We start from the raw sequence: 20,882 nt of genomic DNA, 5'->3' as shown, positions 1-20,882 counted from the left end.
CTGCTTTAGCATTTAATTGCTCCATGGACTCCAAATTAAATTCTATAGTATGCCATTTTGGTCTGCTGATGAAGCAAAGATCTTTTCAGCATGGCCCAAGAAATGCAGTGCTTGTGACAGCTCAGAGGACTTAGCATCACAATTTTGAAAAAGTTAGGACAGTTTGACTTCTAGATTGACTTTTTATCACTTTAAAATAAAATTTAAAATGTTATCACAGAGTTAAATGAGAGAATGTTAGACACAAAATAGGCTCTCAACAAGTATTTGTAGAATAAAGCCAAACTGTTGACCTTGATATGTAGTGCACCAAATTATTTTGTTTTAGAAAGAACAAAGTCTTGGGAGTTTTTAGGTTGAATTTAAATGAAAAGTATCAGGAAACAAACGTGATAACTGTCAGAGAAGATATAAAGTGTTTTTGCACTGGGGTGACAGCTTAGATTAAGAAACTTCGAAGGTCTCATCTAGTTCCACGTTATCTCATTTGACAGTTTTGGTTCTTGAGTCAGTAGAGAAACTGGATGTTTACACAAATACTTGGGTGTGTTAGTTCTTTACTAAGAAATAATTCACATAGTCATAAGACAGAGGGCAAGATCTAATAACTGACTTTTAAGCATTAGTCTGATCTCATGTCTTTAGAATGCTGTTTCGAATTCTAGCTACCTGTCACTTCATTTCTTGGTTTTCTGATTCAGTAGTACAGAATCAGAACAGAATTTAGAGTTCTGATGGACAAGAATGAACAGAATCAGGCATTAGACTGTGAGATTCTAGAAAGGTATGTGCTGCAAGCATTGACTTACCATCAAGTACTTACTACTTGCTTACGGTGATGCTGAGACATAGCATCTAAACAGGCAAAACAATAAGAGAGTGGCATGATTGCATTGATGATCACAGGTTCACATCTAGAGAATTCCAATAAAATAAATTCTTAAACAGTCTTAATAAGTCATTAAGAATTACTAAATTGAAGAGCTTAGGTCAATGTGAGACAAGTGAACCTGGTTGTGATGGTTATTTCTTTATGAAAATGCTCAGTTCTTTTCCTGTAAAATTCAAATGAGGAATTCTGCTTCTGGCAATGTGACAGACTAGATAGCATGAATAACACCCCTTTTGGAAAATAGCTAAAAAGTCAGGTAAGATATGACCAAGTGATATTTATAAATGCACTCTTGAAGTGACCCAGATAGACAGAACCCAAAGAAGTCTTTTTTAAAAAGTTCAAAGCAGGACATCTAGAAGCTAAGCATTCATAGTAGCTTTCCCACTGAGGGGTTCTACTAAACCCATGACTTACTACTTTTACCACTGCATGAAGATGCAGAAGAAGTCTGGTATCTCCCATTCCCCCAAGATGGAATGTCTAATAAGATCCTCTTGTTGCACAAAATTGACATCCCAGAGCTATACCATCAGTGTAAGGATGAAGAAGAAATGAACTCACTGCACAGAAGACAACAACAAGGAAAATTGCCTCTTCTATCCTTAGCATTAATGGGTAGAAGCAATATCATCCTTGAAAATTTATAGCCAAGATCTAGCCCTTACATGGGTTTCACTAAATATATTCTTGATGTTATAGTAAGATTATTATTAAATTTTGTCCCTTGAGTACTAGTTTTTTAATATTCTTTGTGACAAAAATAAGTAAGCATAAAGCAGTTATACTGCATTGCAAAGGACAAAGTTATTCAAGAAAAAGCACTTGTGTGATTGAGTTGTAAACTAAACTAAACACATTTTTATCCTGGAACACCATTTTTACTTGAAAAAACAGCTAAGAGATAAACTTGTTATTCACACTTGGATATTTATTTAGTGAAGGTTTTCTTGAAACTGAACACAGTGAGCCTGCTACTTAAAGGTTAAGTGACTGGAATTGTTCGTTGCCAATGATAAAATTCAAGCTTTCAAGTGAAAATTAGAATTGTGAAAAACTTAACACTCACCACATTAAGTTTGATAGTTTCCCAATGCATAAAGATATATGTGATGGAACATATATGTGATCTTTCCAACATCATACTGGAAGTCCTTGCTGATGCAATAAGAGAAGAAAAGGAAATTAAAAGTATACAGATTGGGAAGGAAGATATAAAACTGTCTTTGTTCACAGAATACATGATTATCTATGTAGGAAATCTGAAAGAATCAACAAAAAACCTCCTAGAACTAATGAGTCATTATAGCAGGGTTGCAGGATACAAGATTTATATACAAAAGTCATTTGCTTTCCTGAATACCAACAATGAACAAGAGGAATTTGAAATTAAAAGCATAATTCCATTTATATTATCACCCCCCAAAATGAAATACTTAGGTATAAATCTAACAAAATATGTACAAGACCTATATGAGAAATACTACAAAACTCTGATGAACAGAATCAAAGAACTAAATAAATTGAGAGATATTCCATGTTCATGAATAGAAAGACTCAATATTGTCAAGATGTCACTTCTTTCCAACTTGATCTAAATATTCAGTGCAATCCCAGTGAAAATCTCAGCAAGTTATATTATGGATATCAACAAACTGATTCTAAAGTTTATATGGAGAGGCAAAGACCCAGAATACCCAACATGGTAGTAAAAGAAAAGAACAATGTTGGAGGACCAACACTACCTAAATTCAAGGCTTAAAACAAAGCTATAGTAATCAAGACAGTATGGTATTGGCAAAAGAAGAGACACCTAATGGAACAGAGAGCCCAGAAAGAGGCCCTCATAAATATAGTCAACTGGTCTTTGACAAAGGAGCAACACAGTGGAGCAAAGGTATTCTTTTCAACAAATGGTGCTGGAACAACTGGACATCCACTTGCACAAAGATGAATCCAGACAGAGACTTTACACCCTTCACACAAATTAACTCAAAGTGGATCATAGACCTAAATGTAAGAGGCAAAACTGTAAAACTCTGAGAAGATAACACAGGACAAAACCTAGATGACCTTGGGTAGGATGATGCCTTTTTAGATACCACACCAAAGGTATGATCCATGAAAAAATAATGGGTAAGTTCAACTTCATCAAAATTGAAAGCTTTTGTTTTGCTAAAGAATGAGAAGACAAACCACAGACAGGGAGGAAATATTTGCAAAAGACACATCTGATAAAGGACTGTTATCCAAAATATACAAAGAAACAAATAAGAAAACAAACAACTCAATTTAAAAAATGTGGCAAAAACCTTAAGAGGCACCTCCCCAAAGAAGATACACAGGTGGCAAATAGGCATATGAAAAAAAAGCTCCACATCATATGTCATTAGGGAAATGCAAATGAAAACAACAAGATACCACCACACACCTCTTAGAATGGCCAAAATCTGTCACACTGACAACACCCAATGCTGGAGAGGATGTGGAGCAACAGGAACTCTCATGCATTGCTGGTGGGAATGCAAAATGGTACAGCCACTTTGGGACAGTTTGGCACTTTCTTACAAAATGAAACATACTCTTACCATATGATCCAGCATCTCACTCCTTGATATTTACCCAAAGGAAGTGAAAACCATTGTCCACACAGAAACCTGCACATGGATGTTTATAGCAGCTTTATTCATAATTGCCAAAACTTGGAAGCAACCAAGATATTCTTCAGTAGATGAATGGATAAACTGTGGTACATACAGACAATAGAATATTATTCAGTGTTAAAAAGAAAAGCCATGGAGGAGCCTTAAATGCATATTACTGAATGAAAGAAGCCAATCTGAAAAGGCTATATATACTGTATGATTCCAACTAGTTGATGTTCTGGAAAAGGCCAAACTATGGAGACAGTAAAAAGATCAGTGGTTGCCAGTGGTGGGGTGTGGAGGAGATGAATAGGCAGAACACAGAGGATGATTAGGGCAGTGAAATACCCTATATATCATAATGATGGGTATATGTCATTAAAAATCTATCCAAACCAATAGAATGTACAGCCCGCCAGTGAACCCTAAAGTAAACTATGGACTTTGGGTGATTATGATATGTCAGTGTAGGTTTGTCTGTGGTAAACAGTTTACCATTCTGGTGAGTGATATTGATAATGGGGTAGGCTGTGCACGTGTGGGAGCAGGAGATCTATGAGAAATCTCTTTACCTCCCTCTCAGTTTTGTTGCACACCTCAAACTGCTCTAAAAATATAGTCTTTAAAAAGAAAGTATATATATTCTTCATAAAAATATGTTAATGTATGAGTTTATTAGTTATGTTTGAATGAACGAAATATTTTCTAAATTTCTGATATTTTTTAGTAGGGCAAATATTGACAGGCATAACCCACATAAACAAAAGCTCTTTGTAGTTCTCAATTAAAGCATGTAAAAGGGTCTTGAGATAAAAACATTTGAGAACCGTTCATCTAAACTCTCCAGTAAAAGACAGATTATCAGACTGGATTCAAAAATTTTCTTGATACATGCTATTTACAAGAGACAATCCTAAAATAAAAGGTTATATCAGAAAGAGCAAGAGGAGCCTGCGATGAAGTCTGTGAGCAGCTTCTCAATTCTTTCACTTATTTATTTTTTGATTTGTGTCCTTTAGAAAATGTCCCATAACGTCACATTTGAAATTTCTACTGCTCTGTCCTTATCACATAGGAAATACCATGATTTGGTGCGATAGGTGACTTTGCATAAAAATGATCCTGTTGTGAAAATAGACAGCAGTGCATGCACACCAGTTAAATACTTTTAAAGACCCTGATCAATTATGAAAACTGATCATAAGTCAGGCTATAAAGCTTGTCTTAATACATTTTGAAAGATTAACATTACAAAAATTACATTCTGTGACCCTAAATCAATTAAATAGTAATCATTACATAAAGATAAGTAGAAAAACTCCATAAAGAAGAAAAAAGTTTATAAACATCTTATGAGTCAAAGAACTTGTAATGAAAGATTAGAAAATATTTAACTACAGAATAACAAAAATAATTCATACTAAAAATGTGAGACATATTTAAAGCAGTGCTTAGAGAAATATATAGCCTTAAATGCTTACATCAGGAAAGAAGTAATGCTCCGAATTCAGGAGTTAGAACAGAATATACCCAAGGAAAATAGGTGGAATAAACAGCAGCAGAAACTACTGAAATAGAAATATACATTCACTCCAAAGAATCAAGAAAGCTAAAAGTCACTGATTTGGAACGCCCAATGAAAGAGACAATTTATAACAAGCATTATCTAGGAACAAAAGAGTGAGAAGGCACAAACAGAGCTGGGAATAAAGAAATGTACAAAACGATAGATTCTGCAGAGATTAAAATAGTAAAAAGATATTTTTAAATAGTTTTATGTTACTAAATTTGAAATATTGGCAGAATACTTATCTAAACTGATTTAGGGAGACATTGTACATCTACCTCTGTAATCATTAAAGAAATTATATCAGTAATTAGAAACCGTCCCCAAAAGGAAACAGGCTCAGGTAACTTTGGATGTTTTTTGAATGTTTCCCAGGAATGTGGAGTTGCTTTAATTCTAGAAAATCTACTAATTTACCACATTAATCTGCCATAGATTCAAGGTTAAAAAACTCTTAAATTATCCCAAAAGATAAAGCTTTGGTAGTTAAGGCAATATTGTCTTGTTGTGAGGTTAGAACAATTGGCTAGTGGTACTAAATTAGAAATCATTGACCTGTATATTGAGACCAGATTTTTGGTAGAGTGGGCATTCTAGATGGGGGAAAGGATGGATATATGTGGACTATTTAATAAATAGTGCTGTGATAATTATTTACCCATAATTTTTTAAAAAGTGAAATTGGATCCCTATCTGAAAACGTACACAAAAATTAATTCCAGATGGCAATGACTCTTAAATATGAAAAGCAGAGGTATAAAAGTTTTGAAGGAGTAGGAGGAAAGCTTTATGACCTCAGGGTTGGGAAGATTTTCTCAAGCAAAATGCAAAACCACAAACCATAAAGGAAAATGTTGACTTTGAAATTGGGTTCATTCAAAAGATTCCACAAGGAATGAAAGTACAGGCTAAAAACTGAAAGAAGATGTTTACAGCACATATAATTGACAATGGGTTCAGTACCAGAATGCATATGTAATTAGTAATCAAAAGATAAACAGCATGGTAGGAAAAAGTACAAAAGATTTCACAGAAGAGGAAACACGTGACCAATAAACTATGAAAGGATAATCGATGCATTAGTAATCAGGGGAATGCAATTAAGACTGTAATGAGGTAATATTTAATAATCTCAGATTGGCAAAAATGAAAAAGAAAATACCAAGTGTTGATAAATGTGAAACAATGGAAACACTTAGGGAATGTAAATTAATAAAGCCACTTTGGATTACAATTTGACATTTTCTGGTAAAGCTGAACATGTACATATCCTATGGCCCATTCTAGAAATATATCCTAGGCAAATTCTTGCATATGTGCATGAGGATATAGACATAAGAATATTGATAACTTTGTTAATAATTCCATATAAATAAATAAAACTCAAACAGCCATGTTCATCAACAGTAAAATGGATAGGTAAACTGTAGAATACTCATGTAATAGAATACTAGGAGCAGTGAAATTTAATGAATTACAGCTGTACACATCAACATAGATAAACATCAAGAACTTAGTGATGAACATAAGAAACAAGTTACAAAAATGTTAATGTTGTTTCATTATAAAAAGTTAAAAAGCATGCAGAACTAGACAATATATTCTTTTTTCATTTTTTGTTGTGGTAAAATATACATAACATAAAACTTACCGTTTTAAATATTTTTAAATGTGCAGTTTGTGGCATTAACTACACTGACAGCATTGTATGACCTTTACCACTGTCTGTTTCTGGAACTTTTTCATCATCCCAAATACAAACTCTTTACCCATTAAACAATAACTCTTCATCTCCCCTCCTCTCATTGCCTGGTAATCTCTGTTCTACCTTCTGTCTCTATAAATGTACCTATTTCTCATATAAGTGGAATCATACAATATCTGTCCTTTTGTGTCTGGCTTATTTCACTTAGTAAAATGTCCTCAGGGTTCATTCATGATGTAGCGTGTGTCAGAATTTCATTCCTTTTAAGGCTGAATATTCCAATGTATGGATATACCACTTGTTTATCCATTCATTAGTAATATACTCTTTAGGGATGCATACATATGTAGTATTCCTTTTTTGAAAACGGGAAGGGAAGAAGTAACCCAAAATTCAGGGTCTGGTTACCTTTGGAGGAGGGGATGGGACGGATGCAATTTCAGAGGGAAAATGAAGATTTTAAGGTACTGGTATTTTTCTGTTTCTTGAGCAGGATGGTCGGTACAGGATGTTCATTTTATTATTCATTAAGTAGTACCTGTATATTTTATACTTTAGTATGTGTGATGTATTCCACAGTTAAAAAACCTCAAATGATAATGCCATTAATTTTCAGTGTGTTATAAAAAACCTGATAATTAAGGTATTAGTACATGACAGAATTTTTTAGAACATTCTGTGTAATAAAGCTCTGAAAAATCATAAAATCTACGTAAGCTCCTTCTCTCCTTCCCCCAACCCCCAGTTTTCTTAATATGGGAGAAAGAGTTAAATTTCTAGCAGGTGGTTTATTTTATTTGATGTTTTAATAGGTAGAGAAAATCAGTCAAATATTTTAGTAGGAGAGGCATTATATTAATTGTATTTATCTTGGGGTACATAATAAATGAAACATTATATAATGAACTATTCTGTAAGAAGATCCTAACTTGAATAATTTGGACAAGAGATGTTCTCTCCAGATGTTCTGGTCCATAAATATTAATAATAAATACTGTTTATTCAGTACCTACTATATGCTAAAAACTCTACTAGGTATTTTCATATGTTACTGCAAGAATTTATTTAGGACATATTTCTAGGATGGGAATTATTGCTGAGTCGTAAAGTATTCATCTGTTCAACTTTACGAGGTAATGTCAAATTGTTTTCCAAAATGGCTGTATCCATCAAAACTCTCTCCAGTAGTGTTAAGAGAGTTTGCATTGTCCCTCATCCTTATTAACACTTGGTATTATCCAAACTTGAAAATACTTGCCAGTCTGAGAGTGTGAAACTGAGGCTCAGATACGTGAAGAAATATGCCAAAGATTAGCTAGTGAATAAGTGCTGGTGTCACATTCTAATTCAGATTTGTCTGATTACAACTGTAATAAGGTGGAATCTCAAAGAAATGGAAATATATAGGCTAAGTCTTTTTTATAACAGAGAATAGTTATGAAAAATGAGATTAAAATTTCTTTTATGTAGTAATTTCCTTAGGGGAAGTATTTCTGAAAGTGTGATTTTCGATTAACTGGATCAGAATCACCTGGTAGAAGGGGTGTGCTTCTGGGAGGGACAGGATGGGAAATAGGAGGGGGGTACTTATTATTTTTAGAAATGCAGCAGATTCTTGAGCCCATCTCTAGTTTTACTAGTTCAGGATCTCCAGGGGTGAGATCCAGGTATCTAAACTATCTAAAGCTTTCTTAGTTTTATTTTTGTTTTTTAATAAGCACTGAAGTTTAAGAACTTCTGCTTTAGGGATTTTGAAATAATTCCCCGAATACTGCCAGGTTCACATACAAACAGAGGTATAAACATGAGCCCAGAGTCAGAAACTTAGTCTTAGACATATGTAAACATTCACTTCTTATTGACTTCTGTTATCTAACGTCCTTTCTCTAAGGGTTCCTCTTACTGTTTCTTTCTTTTACTTCTCTGCTCTTATCCAACCTTCATGCGAAATGAAATAGCATTAGGACTTTGACAACAGTATAATTCTCTCTAAACTCTGACAGGCTGACCCCTGGTGTTTTAAGGAAGGACAAAAGTGTACGAAAGACATATAGCAGTGCAATCAGTTATTTTATTCTTCTTTATAGAACTGATGATAACAATGATATCAATTTTGGGTGGGTAAATATATAAACTTGATGGTTATAAACAGTGAAGATTCATGGAGCTGGGATTAGAGCCATGAAAGATCCTTATGTCTTTCTCATTATTGTTCTTGTAAAAAATGCATTTTCTATGACTAGCTAATTTTAAAGAGGAAAACAATGACTGAGCTGGGTAAAGAATTACTAGAAACATCATTTAGGCCCTTTTCCCATCAAGGACACAGACTCTAAGTGAGATCCTATGTTAATATTAGAAATGGATGTTGTAGACTCAAAAGAGCTCTATTCTGCTCACCTACTCAGACCTTACAAGGGGCCATTTTCATTGTTGCTGAGCAAGTAATTGCTTAATTAAGTGGTACAGCTAATTCTATTGTGTTTAGAATTTAGTAGCTTTCATTTCCTTTTGTTTCAGAGATACCAATATACCAAATACTTTAAAACTCTCTGAGTTCAGCAGAAAAACTTTCTACGTAATTTTTACCTTAAAAATGAAATTGACAGAATGTTAATCATCAAAACTAGATTTTGCAGGAATCATCCTTAAACTAGGCTTCCAAAATTATGCTCATTTCCAAGTTATCTTAATTTTTATAGTTTATTTGGTTATAAAATTAAATAATTACTCTTAAGGGATCAATGTCATATTTTGTGAAACAGATTTAACAAATCTGAAAATAATATGTAGCAATTTTTATGTCATGCTTTCAAAACAGAGGCTTTAAATCCTATATTTTATGTAGTAGTTGTTAGCTATTCTAAAGGTACAATAAGAGATTATTGTACATATCAGTGTAATAAATTGATACTCCCTGATCATACTTTTTCATTTTGCACATTGTCAGAACCTTGGACCTTAATCTTATTCTTTGATTGACAGTAGCGACCAGGGAAAGAACACTTGTATTGTTTGGGATAGTCACATCTGTTCAACTTGATTCAGTTGAGGGTATTTGCATATTCTTAAGTATTTCTTCTGAGAGGGCTTAAATCCTTCTCAAGAGCTTGATGCATTTTTGAAATTCATTCATAAAATATCTACATGCACTAATAGTTCTGTATAATATTGCTGTGCATAATCTGACAGATAAGACCACATTTTAAAACAAGGTATTCTTTAGGGATACTACGTTACATTTTTACTTGTTCTGCTGGCAGAAATGTCATTTTTTTGGAAAAAGGCCATTTTAATATTTTGATTAAATTAATATATCCTTATTTTAGGCAAGTTTGTCAATCATAGGACAAATAAGAATTTATTAAATAATAATTCAGAAGTTAATGGTAGTTTTTCCTGCCTTGGTTGGAAAATTGAGTAATTTTATAAAAAACCATTGTAGAGTTTGAATGGATACCTATTTAGTCTCCTTATTTTATAGGGAAGATTACCAAGGCTCAAGTTTACTGACTTACTCAAGGTCACACTGCTTGGAAATTAGGTTTTATTTTCGGTCTGAACTCTGAGACCAGTAAAGCCCAAGGATTGCTGGTATATGACTTTGGGTTTACATTATTTATATATTACCCTATATCTAGGATTTCCCCCTACCATTAGAATACATAGTCAAGGATTATGTCTTATTCATCTTCATGTCTTTCCAGAATTGACACCATGTCTTATACATAGTTAAGGCCCAGTCATTATTTTGCTGTTCTGTTTTCATTATTTTCCTAGGCTATTATGCTAAAAGGATAATTTTGAAATGAGATAGCTTATTAATGGAATGTTAAACATCTTTGATAGCAAATAGGTTTCATTTTGTGTTCCATTTCTAGTGAATTGGCAAGAGCTGTGTGGAGAAGACTTGAGATCTGCTGGGGTCGATTAGCAGTGTCCACCACAGGCATAGGATAAGAGAACCCAATTCTTTCTAACTTGATTTTATGTGATCTTAGGGAAGGAAGAGAGGACTTTAGACTGTAGTGAGCAGAAAAGGCCCTGGGAAGAATTAACTCTCAAAGTGCAGGATAGATAGAATTCAGAGACTGCAGAAAAAACGAGGTAGAATGCCACAGAGGCTGGGGTTCTATAAGAAACTGGAATTGTTCAGAAAGAAGAGATATCGCTAGGGTACATTAAGTATAATTAAAGTAAGGAAAATAATTGTTGAGTACTTTTGATACCTAGCCTTGTGCTAGATCCTCTTTTTACAGGAACCCTGGAGACCTTCTGTCCTAGTTTGCATTCCTTGCTTTTCCCTTCCTGAGATATTTAGGATTGTTCTAGTCTTCCCTTATTTCTCTGAGACAGCTCTCTCCAATTTTCTATCTGCCTTACTTACTTAAAGATATGAAAGTTGTGATATAACCTTATTACAATTTTTTTCAACATTATGTTATAGGAATTCATTGGAAAGGGAAGTCTCAACTGCTATTTAATCATATTATTAAAAGAACATTCAAAAATATTTGGCTGTGAAGTAAGTAACTCCAAATTACATAATGATTTTTTGTCTTCCAGGAATCCCCTTCTGGTCGAAGGAAAGCTCTTGCTACCACCAGCATCAACATGAAACAGTATGCAAGCCCAATGCCAACTCAGACTGATGTCAAGTTAAAATTCAAGCCATTGTCTAAAAAAGTTGTATCTGCCACTCTTCAGTTTTCATTATCTTGCATTTTCCTTCGGGAAGGAAAAGCCACGTAAGTTTCTTTTATCAAATAAGCTGTTTTAGAGTATATTTTAAAACACGGTGCGTAAATAGCTTTTGACTTAGTAAACTGTTAACAGTTGAGAATATCCTACCGCATACCTATCATTCTGGCCAATTCTTTGTTTCAGAGGCTGAATTAGATGTACTCCTTGTTATTTATAGTCTCTTTCAACTCTAGAGAATGATCAATAATATAAAAATGACTATAGCAATTTTCAAAAATTTAAGTTGTATATTATAGGTTATCATAAGGGTCTGTTTTATATTTGTGTCTTCAGTGTAAGTAGTTGTACTCTGAAGTCCACAGTTCAATTTGTAGAGCTGTTTGATGCAGCTGAGGCATGAGAGGAAGCCAAAGTGAAAAGTTTAGGATAAGAGGAATGAAAGAATTAAAGGAACTTTTGCCAATGCATATTCTTTGGCTCAGCCTTCCAAAACTTGTATAGGAAGGTACAGTACAGTTACGTAACCAGTTTGCTATGACCATTATCTCTTTCAAATATCACTTCTTAAGCACTGAATAGGCATTGCACAAAGATAACTCCTACACCCAGTTCTAGTCTCCTAAAAGAGTAAAATTCTCACTGGTTAAAAAGAGGTAAACAGGGCTTCCCTGGTGGCACAGTGGTTGAGAGTCCGCCTGCTGATGCAGGGGATGTGGGTTCGTGCCCCGGTCCGGGAAGATCCCACGTGCCACGGAGCAGCTGGGCCCGTGAGCCATGGCCGCTGAGCCTGCGCGTCCAGAGCCTGTGCTCCGCAACAGGAGAGGCCACAACAGTGAGAGGCCTGCGTACCAGAAAAAAAAAAAAAAAAGAGGTAAACATACCTAGAACAGGAAAAAATTAGTATTATTTATCTTAGTTGTTCCATACAGTCAAATCAATGGTAAGTGCGAGTTTGGGGTGTAATGAAAGGGTCAGCACCTACTTGGAGTGGAAAATCAGTGAGAGGAGAAATGGAAATTCTGTGCCTGAGACTTAAAAGGTGATAGGAAGAAGGCAGCTATGAACATTTCAGTCTAATCTGCATCACAGTTCTGAATGTGTTTGACTTAGTGGAATGCGGTTACTATAATTGGCCATGTCTACTTGACTGATTAGACTGGATTCTGTGCGTCAGTCAAAAAGAGATGTTTGGCACTCATCTTCAGGGCAACAAATGACTTGGTAGATAACAGTAAGCCTCTTCTCTAGAAAGTTGGCTTCTATGTGAGTGTGGTGGAGGGACAGTGCAGGATGGAAGCAATTAGTCTTTCATCTCAGGACTTTAAATTGTAGACTTAAATATTGAAAAGTTTAAAATAAAGACCTTACTCTGAAGTTCAAGCCAAAATGAAAGGAAAGAAAACACAGAAAGAAGAGAGAAAAAGTCAGAGAAGATCTTTTGAAGGTGGACTCCTTTCCGCTGGGCAGAAGCAGTAAGTGATTTAGCACCATTCATTGGAATTTGGGTGAGAGGAAATTCAAACTAAATGTCTCAATTTGAGTGGAGAATGCTCTCAGAACACCCTAAACCACCTCTCTATCTCCTCATTCCTTGCCTACTCACCTTTCCCAAAGAAGAATGTTCAGGGTGAAAATATAGGAGATAAAATTAAGCAAGTTAACATTTTAAGAACACTGTTATATATTGAAATTATACCCTGGTGATGGGAAAGCAGTTTGTAAGACATTCATATAAGGTAATACAACTGTTTTTGTCCATGCAGACTTTGTGCCACTAAATTTGTCTTAAAAGGGGGAAATGATTTTGTTAACTCTAAGCTTATATGAGATAAAATGCAAAGAATTTCAAACCAGTTTAGCCTGCAAAATCATACCATATTTAGAAGTGAATTTTTTTTTTTTTCCCGGTACGCGGGCCTCTCACTGTTGTGGCCTCTCCCGTTGCGGAGCACAGGCTCCAGACGCGCAGGCTCAGCGGCCATGGCTCACGGGCCCAGCCGCTCTGCGACATGTGGGATCTTCCCGGACCGGGGCACGAGCCTGTGTCCCCTGCATCGGCAGGCGGACTCTCAACCACTGCGCCACCAGGGAAGCCCTAGAAGTGAATGTTAACAAGCATTACTTTGCAAATGAAACAGTGGTTTGGTTTTGTTTTTATTTTATTGTGGTAAAAACATGAGAAACAGTGTTTTAATTCGGTTTTCTGAATTCGGAGGAAGTATAGCAGATTGAAATTTAGTTAGTATGTATCATGTTAGAAATATGTTTCATTCACTGTAGTTTATTTGAAATTTAAAGTAAAATAATAGGTCAAGAAAACTTAAATTATTTAACATTTAGAGTATTTAATGTAAACTTTATAAATTTATACTTAAAATACTTCAAGATATTTTTACATTTTGTCAAATGTATGGTATTTAACTAACCCAAGTCATTTTCTATCCTGTAATTCTTAAAAAGGCTAGGCTTTTGGGTGCTAGTTCAATTACTGTAGTTTTTTAACTTTAGGGGAGTTTTAACTCCTTTGAGAAAAATGCACAGCTAAACAAGATTTAAATGTAGTTTACAGGGGTTTACCACTTCTTTTTACTCCTACCCACAAAACCAAAAGGGTTCATGGACTTCAGATTAAGAATTTCTATTCTAATTCCTTCTGCAAACTTGAATATTTTTAAAGTCTAGATCTCATCTGATTTGCAAACTATCCCATTGTTTTATGAAACAAGTTTTTGTTTCCAGACTTCATGATCAGAAAACGATACTTTAATTCCATGAAGAAAATTTTAGATCTGCAGCACAGAATTAAACTAACTCCTAACCAGTTAGTTTTAATCCTGTTTGCTTTCTGTTAATTAAATGTGCCATTTAAAAATTAATGAATGAATATTTAGATTGCTCAGTAGTTTTGTATAACTGTTTAAAAAGTCTTGTTAATGTTTAGAAAGAAGAAATGTATTAATATTATTTTCTTAAGAAGCAACCCTTTTGAAGGTAATGTCATATAATAAATTGTGTATTATCATTGATATAGGGATGAAGACATGCAAAGTTTGGCTAGTTTGATGAGTATGAAGCAAGCTGACATTGGCAATTTAGATGACTTTGAGGAAGATAATGAAGATGATGATGAGAACCGAGTGAACCAAGAGGAAAAGGCAGCAAAAATTACAGGTTGGTGTTATTTGCATTAAACTAAAAATTTATCTGTTTTTTTTGCAGAGTTGAAAAACTCATTCTTGTTTCCCAGGAAAAAAACAACTCCACTAACAAGGTATTGTTTCTTTCCCAAGGCTTCTTAATATAATATACCATTTAGCTCTCTGGAAACTTTACATGCTGATGGAAATAACAGATTTTAGCAGTTTAAGATCAAGTCCAAGGCTAGCAAAGAAAGCATCAAACTTTATTGGAACTACTGATTATAGTATAAAGTAGCCTAAAGATGTTCATACTTATTTTGTCAATGTATGGATGAACCCTCTATAAGTAAAAATCTGTCTTAAGGGTAAGATGAGAAGATGCATTGGCTACCTTCTCCTAGCTCCTGTTCATTTATTCACATAAATTGTATGGACATTCTTTGTTTTGAATTTGTATACATCTTATGTATCCTTATATCTAGACACTTCCATGCAAGTATTTCTTATAGCTGGTTTGATCAAACTACTAAGATGGTAAGTGGTTAGAACCTCTTTGTATTAATTGGTCAATAAATGTTTATCATCAATCTGGCTAGCACCCTTAAGGAATTGATGTTACACCTTTATTATTGGAGTGAAAATCAAGCACTGTATAATACTACTTTCATCTAATAAATTGCTGTAAATTTCTGGATTGTTATCCCTTGACTTCTATCATCTGTTTACCTCTTGGTGACTTTTCCAAATTCATTGGGCACTTTGGCACCCATCTCTTGGCTTTGCCTAAATTCTTGCTATCGTATGGGGGAATTGAATTGATCACATGGATGACCAATTTAATTTCTTAGTCAAAAACTTCTGTGACTTCCTCAACTCCAGTGACCTTCACCTCTACAATACTTCTGTTATAAGGAATTGATCAGACTTGTATGCAAAGATAGATGTTTTGTCCTGAGCAAATTTTATAAATTGCAGTTGACCCTTAAACAACACTGGTTTGAACTGCATAGGTCCACTTGTATGTAGATATTTTTCAATAGTAAATACTGCAGTGCTACACGATCTGTAGATGCAAATATGTAAGAACTGAGGACTTGGAGGAAGCATGAATACAGAGGGCCGACTATAAGTTATATGTGGATTTTCCACTGTACAGAGGGTTGATGCCCCTAAACCCTGTTTTATTCAAGGGTCAACTGTATTATTTTCTAATTTATGATTGCCATTTTGATTTCCTATTTAACCCAGGAATGTTTAGGAGAATGTGCTTTGTCGTGGGTTGTGTTTATTTCTAGTTTGTTTATTTCTAGTTTAATTTAATTCAAATAAGATTCTGAAGCCTGTCATATTTCAATTTTTTTAAAATATGATTGAGATCTTTTTCTTTGTAGTGTAGATACATGATCTGTTTTTGTAAATTTTCCATAAATATCTTTTTACATGTATATTCTATTTGTCAGATTCAGCATATAGCTATTAGACCAAACTTTACATTTATATTATTTAGTCATTTGTATTCTTAGGCTTTTTGTATAGTTCATCAGTGAAAGAGAACTTCAGTTCTAAATTATTTAGTTTATAAAAATTTATTCTCTTACACCTTCATCGTGGATTATAATTTGATCAGTTTGCCCCATTTAATGCCTCTTGCCTTGAATTTTTGCCTGATATTGATATTTATAATCCATGCCTTCTTTGTACTTGGTGTATTTATCACTTTATTTTTAATCCTCTCTGTGTTAAATAGTTCTCTTTATAAACAGTATTTGGTTGTATTTCTTGATAACTGACATACTTAATTTCACTTATATTACTTTATACTTTTATTTGGGAATTTTCTTATTTTTTTTTCCCACCCACCCCTTACATTTTGCCATTCTCAAATGTTCATTTAAGCATTTTTTAATAGAGTAATTTGGAAGTTATGTATCCTCTGTTTTCATTTTGGAATAGTATCCTCTAAAATAAATAAGCTAGAGGGATAACTGAATGAACCTGTATTTCTCTACTAACATTAAAAATGAAACAGAATGTGTTGACTCACCTTGTGAGATTCAATATGATTCTCTCCTTTCTTTGAATTTCTCCCTTCAACCCCTCCTGGCTATTATTTTTATTTCAATAACATTTTGGGTTTCTTTTTTCAATAATAAGTGCTGACATTTGCATGTTTATAATGTCAGCAAAATCATACAATACTTTTTAAAATGCCATGTCTTTGCTATCTTTGAGTTCTTTGTTTTATTTGGCTAGTTGGAGTGCTTAGGAAGGTAAGTTGGTGTCCTTCCCTTACCACCTCCAGTGACTTCCCACCTATCCTTCAAATTTTAATTCTTTTGCCACATCCTCTAAGAAGCCTTTCATGGCCTCTCCATCTTAAACTTGATCACTCTATCCTTTGTGCTACTGCTGTACCATTTAAAAATGCAGGCATTTTCTTACAGCATGAGTTTTTTATAATTCCAATGGGATGTGATTTGACCTTTTAATTAGAGAATATGATTTATTCTTTGTATATGGCTTTTGGTTAAAGCTAAATCTCAACTAGGCACTAATACCATAAGTAGCAATCAGAAAACCACACATTTTCATAGTCATAGCTGTTTTGAGCAATGTACTGTTTTCATCATAGCAATGGGAAAAAAAGGTGATAGCAGCATGTCACAAGTTCTGTGCTGAAAAGAAAAGAAAGGACATATTTTGAGCAAAATACAGATTTAATGAAAGGATTCAGTAATAACTAAATTTTATAACTGAACTCTTGTCTTAGTCCATTTGGGCTGCTATAACAAAATATCATAGATTGGGTACTTTATAAACAACAGAAATTTGTTCCTCACAGCTCTGGAGGCTGGAAGCCTGAGATCAAGGTGTCAACATGGTCAGATGAGGACCATCTTCTGGGTCACAGACTTTTCATTGTATTCCTTACGTGGTGAAAGGGGACAAGGGAACTCTTTTGGGTCTCTTTTATAATGGCATTAATCTCATTCATGAGGACTCTGCCCTCATAACCTAATCACCTCCCAAAGGCCCCACCTCCATCACATTGGGAATTAGGATTTCAACTTATTAATTTTGAGGGACACTAACATTCATACCATAGCAACCCTTATTGCTTAAACATACATATATATACCTTAATTTCTAAAATTTCCACTGCAGAAATAACTTTTTTAGATAGCCTAAAATTCTCTGACCCTAATTGAAGCAATCGTTTTAATGCAATTTATGATGATCCAGAATTTCTTCAGAATGCTACCAGTTTGTGTTATTATTTATTTATATATTTACTGTCCATATTTTATGAAATTCCTTCAAGGTAGAGACTATGTTCTGATCATTTTTTCGTCTCTAGCTTCTAGCACATTGTCTGGAACACATTGAGAATTTAAAATATGTTAACTGAAAGGCCATAAATGAGAGGGCTTCCATCTCCTATCGTAGCCCATATTAATCACTCTGTCTTGTTATCTTGTTCCATTCATTTTGACCTTTGATCATATACTATCTTATGTAAGATGGGATGGTCCCATTTTATGGAAAGAATGTGATCTGTAGGAGACGCATAATTCAGACCTTAAATAATTCAAGACTAGTTTCCCAAAAGTAATGAATATAAAATGTGTGTTGAGGGAGCATAGTTAAGTAGGGACAGTGGGTGATTACATTCATGTTCTAAGTCAGTAAACCCATAATCATTGTAACATACCTATGCTTTGATGTTACATTTTTTTCTCAGCATTTTCTATTATATTTGCAGAGGACAATCACTTAAGTTAATAGCACAGCATGTTATGGCAGTTGTTCGGCTTCCTGAGTTGCATTTTTTAGCACCTGTAAATTCCATTCCAAAGTTAACTTTCAGGAATATTTTTTCAGCACCAGCACTACCACTCTAGAACTGTTTAAGTAAAATAGTTTTAAGATAATAAAAACTATATTAAAATTTAACAATAGTAATGTTTGAATAATAGCTTAAGAGTAAACAAAATTAATGTATTTTATAAATGTGGTACAAATAAAGTATGGTGGGTATTTTTATTTACCAGCTAAAGTGGCAATAACTTAAACATAGCTTATGTTCACACTTCCTTGCAGCTTTAAAAATTGTTGACACAATTTTTATGGAGGAAGGAATTATTATTTAAAATTTTGCCTATATTAAGTATATATTATAAATGCATAAAATACAATCACATTATATCAGTAAAATTATATGGGTACATTATTTCCTCACCTAAGATGCAAGCTTCTTGAAGAAACAGACTGTTAGAATTATTTTGGGTATATCTTAGATTGACACCTAGAGGCTATTCATTTAGCCTGTGCTCTTGTGGAGTATGGCTGTAGATCATTAGTAACTGACAAAGTATATCTTCCAAAATTACAGACTTTACTAGAAGTAAAAGTAAATTCATGGTATATATATTTAGACTGATCACAAGCCCCTACTCTGTCTGTCTGAGACAGAATTCACTGCTAACTGGATACAGGGACTGGCTCTTAGGCAGGAACCTTTTATTGAAGTTACCTGTATAGATGTCTTCTGCAGAGGTGCAGCACCCATGGATGGGCAGTTGGAAAAATCACTGAAATGTAGTGGGAGTGATTGACCTTGGAGTTGGAAGAACAAAACTTTTGAATGGAAAGTTTACTGTAGCTGGTATTGGAAATTATATATGGTTTCAAAACAATGCCTCCATCTATATGGCATCCTCACAATGCTTGAACCAGTTTTTGGTGATATGACCATCTTTGGGATTCATGTTCAATTTCTGAATACACACCAACAGAAAGGGGAAAAAAAAGACATTCTGCGTAAGTGACAAAGTCCTACTGAATGTAGGTCAGAAAATTAGGTTTAAACAAAACAGTTTACAACAGAGCATTATTGGGGAAACCAGACATCATGAGATACCTGAAAGGCCCCTGGTATACTTATAATTGTGGCAAAGATCAGCAAGGATTCTAGTTAGGCATTCAGACTCACAGGACCTGAACAGCCCAAACTTAGTATTAGATTCATTTAGGAGGATATTGGACAGGAAACAGCATTCAGCAGAGCATTCCTCTTTCACTGGAGTTTTCATGGCAGCCTAGGTACTGTTCTTTGACCTCTCCCCCAAATGACAGCTTGGGTACAAGGAGGCAAGATCCACATAGTTTGGAGCAGGGATTACCTTGACTTAGAATCTTCATATTGCACAAGAACTGATATCTTTTGTAATAGTTTGATAGGTATAGTTTTCAGGGTCCCTGTAAGGGACATGCTCAGTTACGAGTCTCCACAATTAGAGAAGCTCAAGCTATGGCCTTCCATCAGGCATATAGTCCATTTAGAGTCCTCCCATCCAGATGCAGTTTATAAATCAGGATTTATTTTTACCATAAGCATGTTGCCTGGTGTTTGTTAATCCTTTTCCTATAGTTGGTAAAGTTAATTCAGGAGTAGGAAGAGAGAGTGACATATTGGCCACCTTCAGGGAACAGAATCTTACAGCACAGATGGTAGTAGAGGAGATAACAGTTCATATTTGAGGATCTTAGTAGAGGAGATAACAGTTCATATTTGAGGATCTAGAGTTGATTATGGTATGACTCAGCCCTCTGAGATTAAATGTCCTACTTGCTAGGGCTCTGAATGGGGATAAATAGGTCTCTTTTCTTAGATTAAAAGGGTCCTCAGAATAAACTTGGGGCCCTGGTCAGAAAATACATCCATTAATTTGCTTCTGGTTTTCACTTGGGCATTTACTCTCCAGTACCTAGGAGACTGATTAACAAAATCATAGAATTGCTGTGGACTCTCTAACGTAAAATAATTTAAAATGGCCACCTATTTTGGAGATCTGTGTGAAGGATGAGAATTTCTGGAATACTGCATCTGTTATCTAGGTTTTAAGGTTGGAAAATAGGGTAGAAGCAGAGAGGTGGGGCATTTCTAGTCCCTTGAGCTAAAAAGTTTGTAAGGTACAAGCTACCTCTTTCTTAAAGGAGTTTGAGACCCTAGGGTGAGAGACTGAAGAAAGCAAGAGTATCTCTTCCCAATGTTTAGAACTCAAATGTGTCAACTCAGAGAATAGTAGAAGTGGCAGAAGATAGAGATTACAAATTCAGCCTACTTTCTATATCACTCTTAATCCCTAATGCTGCTTTGTTTGTACTAAGGACAACTGAACATTCTCTGGCACCCCTTACAAGACTCTGGAAGAATTCTGTGGATACT

General features: G+C 34.5%; 1 protein-coding gene across 3 annotated transcripts in view; it reads left to right on the top strand.

The window, feature by feature from the left end:
* The window catches only part of EHBP1 (EH domain binding protein 1), a 460,296-nt gene that overhangs the window by 238,520 nt on the left and 200,894 nt on the right, over nucleotides 1-20,882 (top strand). For all 3 annotated transcript variants that reach the window (XM_089922339.1, XM_089922338.1, XM_022597318.3), the window contains exons 6-7: nucleotides 11,376-11,557; nucleotides 14,545-14,684. In XM_089922339.1, coding sequence (XP_089778465.1) covers nucleotides 11,376-11,557; nucleotides 14,545-14,684 — 322 coding nt within the window. The remainder of the gene's footprint in view (nucleotides 1-11,375; nucleotides 11,558-14,544; nucleotides 14,685-20,882) is intronic.

This window comes from Delphinapterus leucas, chromosome 13 (genome assembly GCF_059928025.1).
Source record: "Delphinapterus leucas isolate spDelLeu-1000000601 "Yukka" chromosome 13, BTC_Dleu_Yukka2, whole genome shotgun sequence".
NCBI classification, from domain to species: domain Eukaryota; kingdom Metazoa; phylum Chordata; class Mammalia; order Artiodactyla; family Monodontidae; genus Delphinapterus; species Delphinapterus leucas.
The sequence above is the reverse complement of the archived record's forward strand: the minus strand, read 5'-3'. Positions and strand labels throughout refer to the sequence as shown.